The sequence below is a fragment of the Centruroides vittatus genome, unplaced genomic scaffold (assembly GCF_030686945.1).
Source record: "Centruroides vittatus isolate TY-2023 unplaced genomic scaffold, ASM3068694v2 contig_862, whole genome shotgun sequence".
Taxonomy (NCBI): Eukaryota; Metazoa; Arthropoda; class Arachnida; order Scorpiones; family Buthidae; genus Centruroides; species Centruroides vittatus.
In genome coordinates, this window is record NW_027122562.1 from 289748 (window position 1) to 302075 (window position 12328).

Here is a 12328-nt window from a genome sequence, read left to right on the forward strand (position 1 = left end):
TGTAAGCATAATATTTTATAGCAGGAAAGGGAGATCGAAAATGGATGATGCAGTCAGAAAACAAGTGATGAAGTTTAAATTAAATCTTATCGTCACAAAACTTCTACCCCTCACACAATATTTACACACAAGAATCGCATGCAATTTGTTGTTACTTTTCCGAACATTCCCATTTAACATATGTCACGATGCACACAATTTAGGTCACATTCAACGTAACCGTGACTTATTTTATTGCCATTAATAATGTTCGAAAAAGTCTAGGAACATCGAATTTGGAAATTCCAAATGATTTTTATACGTTCTTCACTCGTGATGCGTTGTTATTAGCATACAGATATTCTTTATCTCCATCATGTTGACATATCTGATGGAGCATGCACGGGTTGAATGTCATAGATAATAAATGACATACAACCTACGCAAACCGTGTAAGCATCGATGTGAGCTTATTAATGTGTACATCGACCCTTTAAAAAAGAGAATTTCTTTAAAACTTTTAAGAACAGTACAAATATTATTCGGTTTGTGTATATTAATTAAGTTATATAGACTGTTTTTATGACGTTCAGACTTTCCGCTTTGATCTATAATGATCGATTTTTTACAACAAACAAAAATATAATTATAACTTAGGTTTATTTAATGTTTTAACTTTCGATTTATGCAGTTTTCGAGGTGCGGGTATCATTACAAACGGTTCAGTTGCTAGACTTTTCTTCTTGGTTAAACATGGAATTACTTGTATCTGCCGACTTTATTAGATATTTTTAATGTTATAAAACTGTATAAATTGTTATAGAAAAAATAAATATCATATTTAAAGGTTAAATTTAACAAATATTAATAGTAACACAAAGAATAACCATTGAAACTTTTATTTTTAGAGTGAAAATGTAGGCTACTTTCAAACAATAGAATGTAAAATAAAAGGCGTTTTCGGTTATAGAATTATAGAAAATTGTATAAAAAAGTCGTCCAAATCTCAGTTAGACTAAATATATTTTCTTTTCCTGAGAGATTTTTGGATGATATGGGACAAGGTTACAATAGCCAATTTCCTAGAATAATATTGGACCAGCCTGCAGGCCTAAATCCCCAGATTTTTAGTTTCCCACTTAGAATCTCCTACTCTATTTTAACGGGGCTTCACCAGCTGCAATGGCCTATGGCACATCCAAAAAAAGCCTCTATTGACTTTCAGTCTGGCCATACAGTATTGACAGCTTTCTGGAAAGAACCGAATTATCCGCACGCGGGAATATTTTTGATTATTTTGCGACCTTTGACTTTTGTGTATCGATCTCTACGAAAAGGATAGATTCTTGACATTCAGACATCTAATATTGATTCGGATTGGATGAGGAAAGGTTAAGCAGACAATGCGGACGACGTGAGAATCTTTGTTTAAAGGATGAACTTTTTAAAAAGCTGACAGTTGATGGATGATAAATGTCTTTTTAACTCGAAAATAACACGGGTTGGCTCTATTGGGGTAAAGAATTTATGCACCATTCATTATAATTAACTTAGGTTAACAAATTTCAATTTAAAACTATAATTGACTTAATTTTAAACCATAACATCTTTCTTAATTATATTTATTTATTGATTTAGAAAGACCATTAAGATAATTGTTTTAAACATTAATAAAATATCTCGAGTTAAAATGATTTCCTGAAGTGAGAAACCTAGTTTATCTCTTAAATAGTTTCGCTTCGATTTCACACTTTCTATTTATAGTTCTGTTTTCATCCCGTTGAAAAAATAATTTTCTTTTTTTTTCAATGGGAGATAGCAACATAATTCATCTTGTAGGCCTCTCCAGTTATTTATTAAGACACGATAGTGATGGCGAACTTTCTAAAAATCGTCATATTACTTCGCTCTCAATCGAACACGACATATTTTTACACGTCTGTCGCCAGTTTAAATAATAGTTTTCGATTATTTTTGTCCTTTTATGTACGCGGACGTGAAAGGACCTTGCGATAAATCCTATTACTGACAAGGATGGTTATTAAATAGGATGAAATTTCATTTTCGTTTCGTTGTAGCGTAACTCATAATTTTCTCCCTCCGTAGCTCACCGTTTTGCATTCTCTAAATGCGTTTATAACCCTCTTCATCACCATGTAAAATTAGCTATAACGTTTATTATTCTGTCATGTTGCTATCGATGAAATATATTGAACTACATTCAAACTAACTACCACTATATTTTATCTCCTATCCAATATTAGGACCTTATTTGATATCACGATCAAGCAATTCTTAGTAGACTTATATCTTATCCTACACCAATTTTCTTTATTAAAAAAATATGTAGGCTATATTAAAAATATTTTATTTAGAGTGTAAGAAGTAACTTAAGTTTTTGTCCTTTTTTATAACCTTTTTTTTTTTGGTGTGTAATGCTGAAATTTTCCGGGTAGTTGTCGAGAAAATTATCCTTGATAACTGTAGTTTCTTCCTCTCGTAGGAATCGTCATTCTAGGAGAAACAAATAACTATACTTGACTGAAAATTTCGTAATAACTACAGAAATTCAGAAAGTCTTTGGAAAGTTCTGGTATCGATAGAATGTTCTTGATTAAATTTCAAGTTGATATCGTCGTTACTGGCCAAAATCACTTGGTTATTAACAATTTTCTTAAACAGCGAGATAAATGAATTGGATGAGATGACAATTAGGCCTAAATTTATTCACTTTTTAAATACATTTTTTAAATGGTTTTAATTTAAACCGAATAATCAAATGGTCGATATCTTTTTAAAAGTATTCTTAATTTCAGTTATTTCCCTCATAAAAATGCATTGCATCATTTGATAATCACTTAACTCAATTCGAATAATTCCTAATTATATGATATTTTTAAATTTTAATATTTCAAAAATTAATTTAAAAGTCGAAATTATTTAAATTAATTCAAATCTTTCGTCGTTATCGAATCTAATCACGCTATAAAATTTCATAGTCGATTATCTAGTTTTGTTGAAAAATTGACCAATTAGGGAAAAAAGAAGGCGTGTCATATTTACATTTCCACCAATCACTCGATTAATTTCGAATTTCGAATAAAAGCTATTAATTAAATTTTTTACAAGGGCGTGTCCAAATGATACGTATTAACCAATAAATGATGCATAATAATTATGATTATTGTGTTAACCAATTAGGGTCACGTTAGTCTCTGTTGAATTTCTTAACCATTCTTGTGATTTGTTACTGAACGTTTGAATTTTGAAAATTGAATATTTGAGTTATTTTTATATTATTATGGATGATTGATACAATTCTTTTGCGATTGTCTTGTTAAATCAATGTCATTTAATGCCTGTATGTATAATATTTCTTTATAATTGATACAATCAATTATAAAGAAATATCATGCTGTTTGCTAAGATAAAAAAAAAAAGAACTGGGATTAATATTTATTTAAGATAATTTTCTGAAATATTTCCTAAATTATATCCTTTTTTTATTTATTTATATCTTATTAATGTTTGATGCTTTCTCTCCGATTCAACGTATTTCTGCCAGAATCGATAAGATAAATTTAAAAAATAATCCGTATATTTTCAGAAAAAAGAAATCAATTTTCTCTCGAAATCCGATTCTCCTTTTTATATGGAAAAAATCCGATAAATGCGATTCGTCGAAATTAATTAAAGTAAAAATGTCTCTTGGTTTGGATTAGGAAAGTAATCTTTGAAATAATTCTTATTGATTATCCACTTTGATCCGTTTAAATTTTCTTATCGGGCTCTTACCTTCTATTGTATTTTGTCAGGTCTTTAGAGAATTCTAAATTTAAAATTCAATTATTAAAAAGTTATTTTTATGTAGCATACATTCTAAATCCATAATTTATTCCCTTTCTAAGCTTGTTTGTATGGTAATTTCTTGTGAGGAAATCTCGGATAAAATTAGTTTTGAAATAAGACACACTAACATTTTTTTTTTTTTTTTTTTTAATGTTTAATGCGTGTAGTGTACAATACATAAAATGTTTTCATTCGAACAGCATACAATACATTTAGAATATTATAAAAAATATTCTAAAGGCCGTTTTTATAAAAAGAATGATGCGAACTTTAATGTCTTTTTCAGACTAAATGAAAAAAAGATGACGGAATCGGGAGAAGACCACACATACTGGAGGAGATCCAGGAGGGAAGCGTTTGCTAATCGTTCATCCTCGGCTCCTCTATCTAGATATGGTTTGCCACCTTCGGCGAAGAGATTTCCACACGGAACATCCACAGTTGGTACATTTATGAGCGAACATCATCTGGAAGAGGTTCTGTTCGGAATCGTGCCATCCGACATGCCACTAGAACAGTTCTGTATTCTCAGCGATGATATACTCAGGTGTAAATATGGTGTAGAAAAACCAGAAACTCGTGAGCGGGTCATGACCGTCGTCCGACTAGCTAAAGATATGGAAAACGAAATACAGGTAATTTTTGTATATTGAAATTTATTATCGATTCGATTGCCTTATAGGGATTAGATCGGTATATGTATGAAATCGGTATATAAGAAAGGAAAATAAACGAATTGCGAGCATCTCTTGAAGTGGAATCAGGTGGGTTTTGAGGTAGAAGAGTCGAAAGTAAACACGATGCTGTCTATCAAGCTTTTGAGGACTTCGATCGTTCTTTGTTAGAGTTAAGAGCCTAGATACCAATTTCCGTTTCTATCCCCAAGATAAAAGAAGAACGCAAAACAATTCAAAGAATTACTTTTAATAGAACATCGAAGAAAGTGAATAAAAAATGATTGTCCAAGTGGAATTCGTTTCCAAATGGATAATTGATAATATTCTGTGCTATTCCCTTCGAAAGTTTTGTCATTTATATTATCTCTTTTTTTTTACATATGCAACCTTTTGTCAGTTGTCTTCACTTAAACCATAAAGACATTTAATACAAAAAATTTTTAAACGTAATTAAGAATTTATTTGATATGTTAATTAAGAATCAAATTTCCGAATTTTTTGGATGTCGATACGCGAACAAAAAGGAAGTGCATAATATTTATAAATCTGATTAAATAACTATAATGTTTTCTGATAATCGGAGAATAGACTGTTTGTCTTCTTATCAGAAAATATAGGAATTTAGAGAGGCAGAAATGGTGAATGGAGTAATTACATCTCCTCTTGTTCGTTGACAGACTTGACATGTCTAAGGAAGAACATATTGATCCAACTCACTCCTTTATTTGGTGTGTCATTCACTCTAAACCTTTACTGGGTCTTTTATTCTTATATAAATGTCACCACATTTAAGTTTATTGAATGGTTGAAATTAAAAAAAAAAAAAAAAAAGGAAATAAGTTAACAAAGTGAAATTATTTTCTAGATAATTCTTCAGGAAAGCTGTCTGCATTACTCAATTAAATGTAAAAATTGAAGCTGTCATCAGGCTATGTGTAGGATAAGATTACAGAGGGAATCGACATGAGGATTAGGCAACGTTGCTCTGAGCCCTTTGCCTCCGGCTCTTTTCTCATGTCAGGAAATTTCCGTCTAGACAGCCAAATTATTTGTAAACCTGAAGGGAAATACTCCAGTTACGAAAATGCTGACATTCTCTAGTAATTTCAGACTATATTTATTTTCTATTAAAGCAGCAGTTTAGGTCCATGAACTTTTAAATATTTAATCCTTCAACATTCTATCAAGGGTGAAGGATTATAATCTTATCCATCCTACAAATAATAATGCCGTCCGCCTATTATTATAGATATATCACTTAATCAAAAGCAAAATTTTATGGAACAACACTTTTAAGAATTATTATTATTATTTGGGTCACGTGTTCAAAAAAGAAACCAGCTAATCCAATTTCCGACCTTAAATTTACGAACCAGTTCCGGTTTTGTGTAACGACTAGTCAAGTATTACTCATACCTTTAACCTGTGAACTCTAGAATTGCCCGTATAATCGAGCAACGGATATCAAGTTACAAAAATGGTTTCGAATTTTCGAATAATCCCGGAAGCGCGAGTTAAACTTGAATCAAACAGAAACACAACTTACAAGAAAAAGAAACTAAATTATTACCTCTTAAAACTCGTATATCGCAGCGATTAAACTGTTATGAATCGGTTTGATGCCGACGTTAAAATGTTTAATTAAAAATGTTAATCGTAATAAAGCGTAAGCAATTAATTTAGATTTAAAAAGTGATTAAGAGCAATACATTGTAAAAAGTCTTTACACAGTTTATTAACAATGGACTTAATTATTTCGAGTGTTTTGATATATGAAAATCATTAAAATTCCTCCTAAGGTTTTCTAAATTAAATCCAAATCCCATTAAAAGTCTTTGGAAACGTGGATTTAATTTGTAGCTAAACATTTATAAAACCATTCATTACACCGATAAAATTCCGGTAAATTCGTAGAAAATACTTCAAAAATTAATCTAGAACATAAATTGCTTTAAAAAAAGAGAAGGTTCTAAGTTAGTTTGGAAAGAAGAATCAGGGTTTTATACTTAATGTCTTCTAATTATTTAAAAATAATTAAATTCGTAACATGAAACTAAAGTAAAATTAATTTTAAACAAAGTAACTTCATAATAACTTTATTTTTAAAAAAATTAATTTGCATTATCACAGTTAATTTCTTTAATAAAATGGAATTAAAACAGAAAATATCAGATAATTTATTATCATAAAATTACAAGATTTCTTGGCTTTTTTAATTTTTTTTTTTTTTTTTTTTGCTCATAAATTTAGGTCAAAAATTAATTTTATAAAAGATTTTTATCTTTCGCCATTTTGTTTCGAAGTTGTATTCTTTAGCGTAAAGTTAGGAATTTTATTTTCTAGTGAAAATTAAAAAAAAAAATAAAGTAAAAATAAAAAAATTCTAATTATCCTGTGCAGAAATTAATCGAATTTCGTGTCAAATAATCAAATCTCGACAGCTAATTATGTGAGAAACAAAATGTAAAATACGTCTCGAGGATTCAGGAAATTGTAATGATTTGTAGGCTTTTATCTAGAGGAAAATGTTTAGATTTAAATATTAATGTCATTAAATTGATCTCAAAAGGTTAAAATATTAAACAGTTTTAAAAGGTTTCTAATGGGAGTAGTTTTAAAAATAGAAAAATAATTAATTTCGCTGAACTTTCCTGAATTTTATGAAAGAATAATGCGTGACCTTTGCGCTCTTAGATCCAGGGTTATTTTTTTGACTTCCTAAAAAGGTAAATAACTGCTTATTTTTATTTTCTTTTTGTTTCTATTCATGTTAACAGCTTTACCTCCTACCGAACAAACTAGGATGATTTCATTCCTGTCTGCTCAGGATAAAGAGGAAACGATGTCCTCGATCATATATATTCTAGTGTCTAATGAATCAGCTTATGTTCTCTTCCTTTCGCCAAGCTGACGAATCGTATAATTTAAGAATGAAAAATTGTTAATTTAATCATTCATAAAATCAATCCGTAGGATTTCCGGATGACATCATCATAGCAAACCCTTCAAACGACGCGCCATCTGTCGTCGTGAATTTGGACTAGTAGAACGATCATTAAGAGTTATGAAGAAATTATTTTGAAAGATAAATTTAATTAAAGTTATCAGTTTTTGATAATAACGCTGAAAATATTCAATAATAATTAAAAAGAAATATTAATACGAGTAGCTTGTAGCTAATATAATTAAATTAATTTTTTTATAGCTCGTTAAAAATAAAATAAAATCGAAAGTAGTTTAAAAAATGAATACGATTTTTTACGGCGCCATCTGGTTACGCATAAATAAAATTGATGTACAAATTTTAAATGTTTTACGCACGATTTATTAATCCGTTGATATTAAAGTCTCTTTCGAGTATTTTAAGTGTTTTTATCTATTAACGAATAACTTATTATCTACAACAAAACCCATAATACATTGAGAAAGAGCTAACGCTACTTTTGAAATTCAAATGTACGGAATGAATCCTGTTGTAGAATAGAAATCACTTTTCGACCGAATTTTATTAATCTTTTCACTAAAATTTTTGCTCTATTCAATGCTGAAAATCCGAATATTTTTGTTGTTTTTTTTCGGGGGAGGAATTCATTGGGTTTTTGGTCAGGTTCTGGGTTCGTGAGTCATGTATGAAATTTCTCCAATATCTAGCTCACTCGAGTTAGTCAGATGCGTGAGTTAAATGGATATAAGCTTATTGTACATGATATATATTGCACAATATTTGTGTTGTGTACCGATCAATGATCCCAACCGTTCTAAGAGTTCATTAGAGTTCTCTCTCTCTCGTCATTGTTAAGAGAATCTCGGAGGATTTATTGCGCGCTCTTCAACAATCTTTGTTTTGTTTACTCGACAGCACTTTAGGGGTTCCTTTTATGAGTGCCTTCTCCAAAATTACTTAGGAATCAGTCCTATAGCAATACAAACTTGTCTATTAAACTTTTGAATTGTAGGATTAGATAAACATCTGCGAATGTTAAAAGCAGATGGCGAAAGAGATTAAAAGTTTATCACAGACCTTTTAAATCTACAAGTGTAGCGAAATTGCCATTTTATGAATTTATATTAATACTTCACTGATCGCTATCTTGATTCTTATGGCGAATAAAAATAGCTGTTTTATCTAAATTTAACTCATAAAAACAAAAACTATTTTATAATATTTTATTTACTTACTATTTAGTTAAGCAAATCTATTTTATTTGTCATTAAAGCAGAAGAGGAGTACATATATGAATAATTAATAATTGGTTATAGAAAATCGGATGCTCCTTTTAAGATCTAAGTTACTAATATAATTTTCTATAATTCGGTATATTAATTAAAATATTTTATATTTTGATTGAGGATATTATTGTATGCAATATCTGGAAGTTTACACTTTTAACAATAGAAATTTTTTAGTTAAGAAATTTAATGTTGGATGGCGCCACTAACTTCATATTTTACGTTATAAATCGATATTAATGCGTTTCGACAAATCCAGATGGCGCTATAAGAAATTCCCTTTTATAATATACACAAAAGATATAATATTTTTTCTCTAATTTTTGAGCTTATTACGTTAATTCTCCTTTTCAATAAACATAATATTAACAGTCTGGAAATTTAAAATTTATTCTCCGTTTTACGTAACGGTTTTCCGATGATTGGGGGAAAATAAGTGTCGTGCTCTTGAAGAATTATCATCTGACACTATGATACATAATTCCGCACATGGCACGCGATTTATCACTCAGAGTTCAAAGTTTATCCTGTTTTGTACCAATACACCGTTTAAATAAGATAGATGAGTACCGTACAACCTTTTGAAAAAAAAAAAAAGAAACCAACGTAATGTTCGATAATCGCGTTTCGTCCCTATGGTAAAGCTCTCCCTTCTATTATTTATATCTTTTGCGTGGACGATAAAAACATTTGAAAAGATAAACTAGAATAGAAAAATAGAGAAAATATCATACAACTGGATGCTATCGATCCGAGACCTTCCTAGCACCTGACCTTTGTCAGGTAATAAGGTATTCGTACGATGAGTTTCGGCATTATGGGGTCTATATAATAATAAATTTAAGGATATTTTTGTGGGAGGTTATTTATAAAAGGAGCCTTGGGGTTTAGTACTCTTCAAACTTTTTATTTTTATTTATTTTTCTTTTGCACCATCACCTTTAAGAACTCGTAAATATCTCTCATACTTGATTACACGGCCGTTAAGGTTCAAAGTAAAATGCAAAGAGCAAGCGCACTGGTCCACTTATAAATGACCACAGTTAGTTTGAGGAGGGAGCAACGAGAATCCATTTAAAGTACGTAACAAAAAAGAGTGTTCCCCGGAGAAACAGACAAAACAACGTTGGCAGCGTGACGTCATTGGGGAGGACAAAATTGGAGAAGGAGGTCAGATGGTTTAAAATGGGCAGAGTGCCAAGTTTTCGGCTAAAGTTTATTTTTATGCTGTCATTTTTATGATGTCGTTGGCATTGGGGCGGTCAGGAACCGTAAGAATGTCTGTCAGGAGAACATGGCCAAAAGGCTTTACCTTAATTGGACGTCATTTGTTTTGCAAATTTTGTAACCGGTGTCGATTTTCCTTGTTTATTTTAATTAGTCGAATCCGAGAATAATCGATGAGGTATTCTCTTTAAAAATAAACTTCCGTGATTAAAATCGGATTGAAAGACGAATTATTAAGATTTATGAAGTTAAAAGTGAAAAGAATTCGGCTCTTAGGCCAAACTTTCATCAAATGGTAATCTGGATATTGTTGAATGGTTTCGAGTCTTCTTCAGTTAATTATATATTTAAAAATGAAGTGCTGTCGAGTACTCCCCTAGTGGTGCTCGAAAGAACTAGGACTTCCTTCATTGATTCGAGAGACGTACCGCAGTGCTGACGGCATTCTCTCTTCCTCTATCCACGTGTCGTTTTCATATCAACCAATTACGTGGATCTTTCCGTATATTACTCGGAAACTATATCTGTCAATGGATCCAAAGTGTAAGTGTGTCAACCGTATTTCTTCTCATCAAGTCAGATCGAAATGACTAGTGACCAGTCATCCTTCCCACCTGTTAAGTGTGGCTCACTGGAAGCTGCACCTCCTTCTCCCAAACACCTATCCAGGTCGGGTCTTCTGTCATGCCGGTCCAGATTGTCGCGAATGCACGCGATATCATCCACAGATGGTATGGAAGGAGGGTCCAGAACTCAGGAAGCTACCATCTACGAAGAAGTTCTGCCCGTGATAATGAGGAGGAGGGGATGCATGATGAGAGTAAGGATCGTTAGTGTCGATGGTGGTTCACCAACTCTCGGACCCGAACATGGATTCTCTTCGTTACCTCAGACACCAATTTTTCCTCAGGTGAGAGATTCCGAAACCTTTATGAAAATTTTCATTAGCATGTCTTTTTTTTTAATCTTTGTAAAAACCTTAACTTGTTCACGGCTGTTAATCTGTTATCGAAAGTCGTTCGAGGAATCCGGTATCGAATCTAGAACGTCATCACATTGATCATTGGAAGGAAACGGAAGAAGTTGAAGGGAACACAGATAAGAACTTCCTTGATGGGAATTGCTTTTCGGAGAAGTTCCCTGTCACGTTTCTCTGAAAGGAACCTTTAATTTAAAAACCTGTAATATTACAAGAAAAAAAAAAAAAAGTACAAAATTGTCGTCTAAAATTTCGAATAAAGTTTGTAACATAATTAACATAATGTTCCATATAAAATTCACTAAAAATTCAGCTTTTAAAAAATTAACACCCAAAAATTTTGACATTTTTAACGAAATTTATTCTAATTTTTATCTATTTTAGACAATTTAAACAATTTTAGAATATTCCTAGAAAAATTTTAAGCTAATTAAATAAACATTTAAGATAAATATACGTGATTTTCGATTTGACACCCACATAAATCTTCACGTAGTTTTCTTTGCGAATACCGATTTAATTCTATTTTTATCTTATTTCCATGCGAAATTTCGATGTAGGGTGCTATCGATGGTTCGGTACACGTATAAAAATTAGAAACCTCATTTTGTACATGTAACAAAAGAACATCGTTCCCTAATGATCCAAAAGACATCATCAGGAAATTCTTTTTAGGAAGACAGCTCAAAAAAACATTCTGCCAGCATTCCATCTTCGGAGGAATAATGATGCAATTCTAGAAGATAATTTGGAAAAAAACCATAAAGGAGAAACTGTGTTTTAAAAATTATTATTTTTTTCGCTATTTAAACAACGATAATGGCTTTTAATTTAATATAAAATCAACAGGTAATATGTAGAATTAAATGGTCAATTTTTTGAGTTTAAGTATCCACGGCTACGGTATGATAATCGAAATGAATTTCTTGAGACATGATAGATGATAATTCGCCCGATCTAATGCTTTCTGGACGTAACAGACGGTTACAACTAGATAAGAACTTAGTTACAGAATTTATGGCAAAAATATCCAGATATTAGAAGGTAAATGGATCTAGGATGGGCGAATTTTTTGATTGTATGCAAAACTGATTTTATGATGAGATAGTGACTTTCCATTATTCTTTCTTAATGAAATTTTTAAGAAAATTGAATCGAATCTATATCTATATCGGTTCTAGTTGACGCTTCTTTCTGAATATATGAAAAAAATATTTAAAAATCGATTTAAATTTTCATAAACGGATGACCACGTTCAAAAATACCATATTTGAATATTTAAATTACAATAGCCAATAAGGGCTTAAAGTTCAAATGTTGGCTAACCAATAAACGATCTAGAAATTGATTCTTTTAAATTTTTGAATGGTTTTAATGCTAATTGGCT

The 12328-nt window shown here is 30.9% G+C and overlaps 1 protein-coding gene across 1 annotated transcript in view; it reads left to right on the forward strand.

The window, feature by feature from the left end:
• LOC136982657 (microtubule-associated serine/threonine-protein kinase 3-like) overlaps nt 1-12328 on the forward strand; it is a 107785-nt gene that overhangs the window by 12971 nt on the left and 82486 nt on the right. The window contains 1 exon segment of the mRNA XM_067279216.1: nt 4115-4463. Within this exon segment, the coding sequence (XP_067135317.1) occupies nt 4131-4463 (333 nt within the window). The 5' untranslated portion in view covers nt 4115-4130.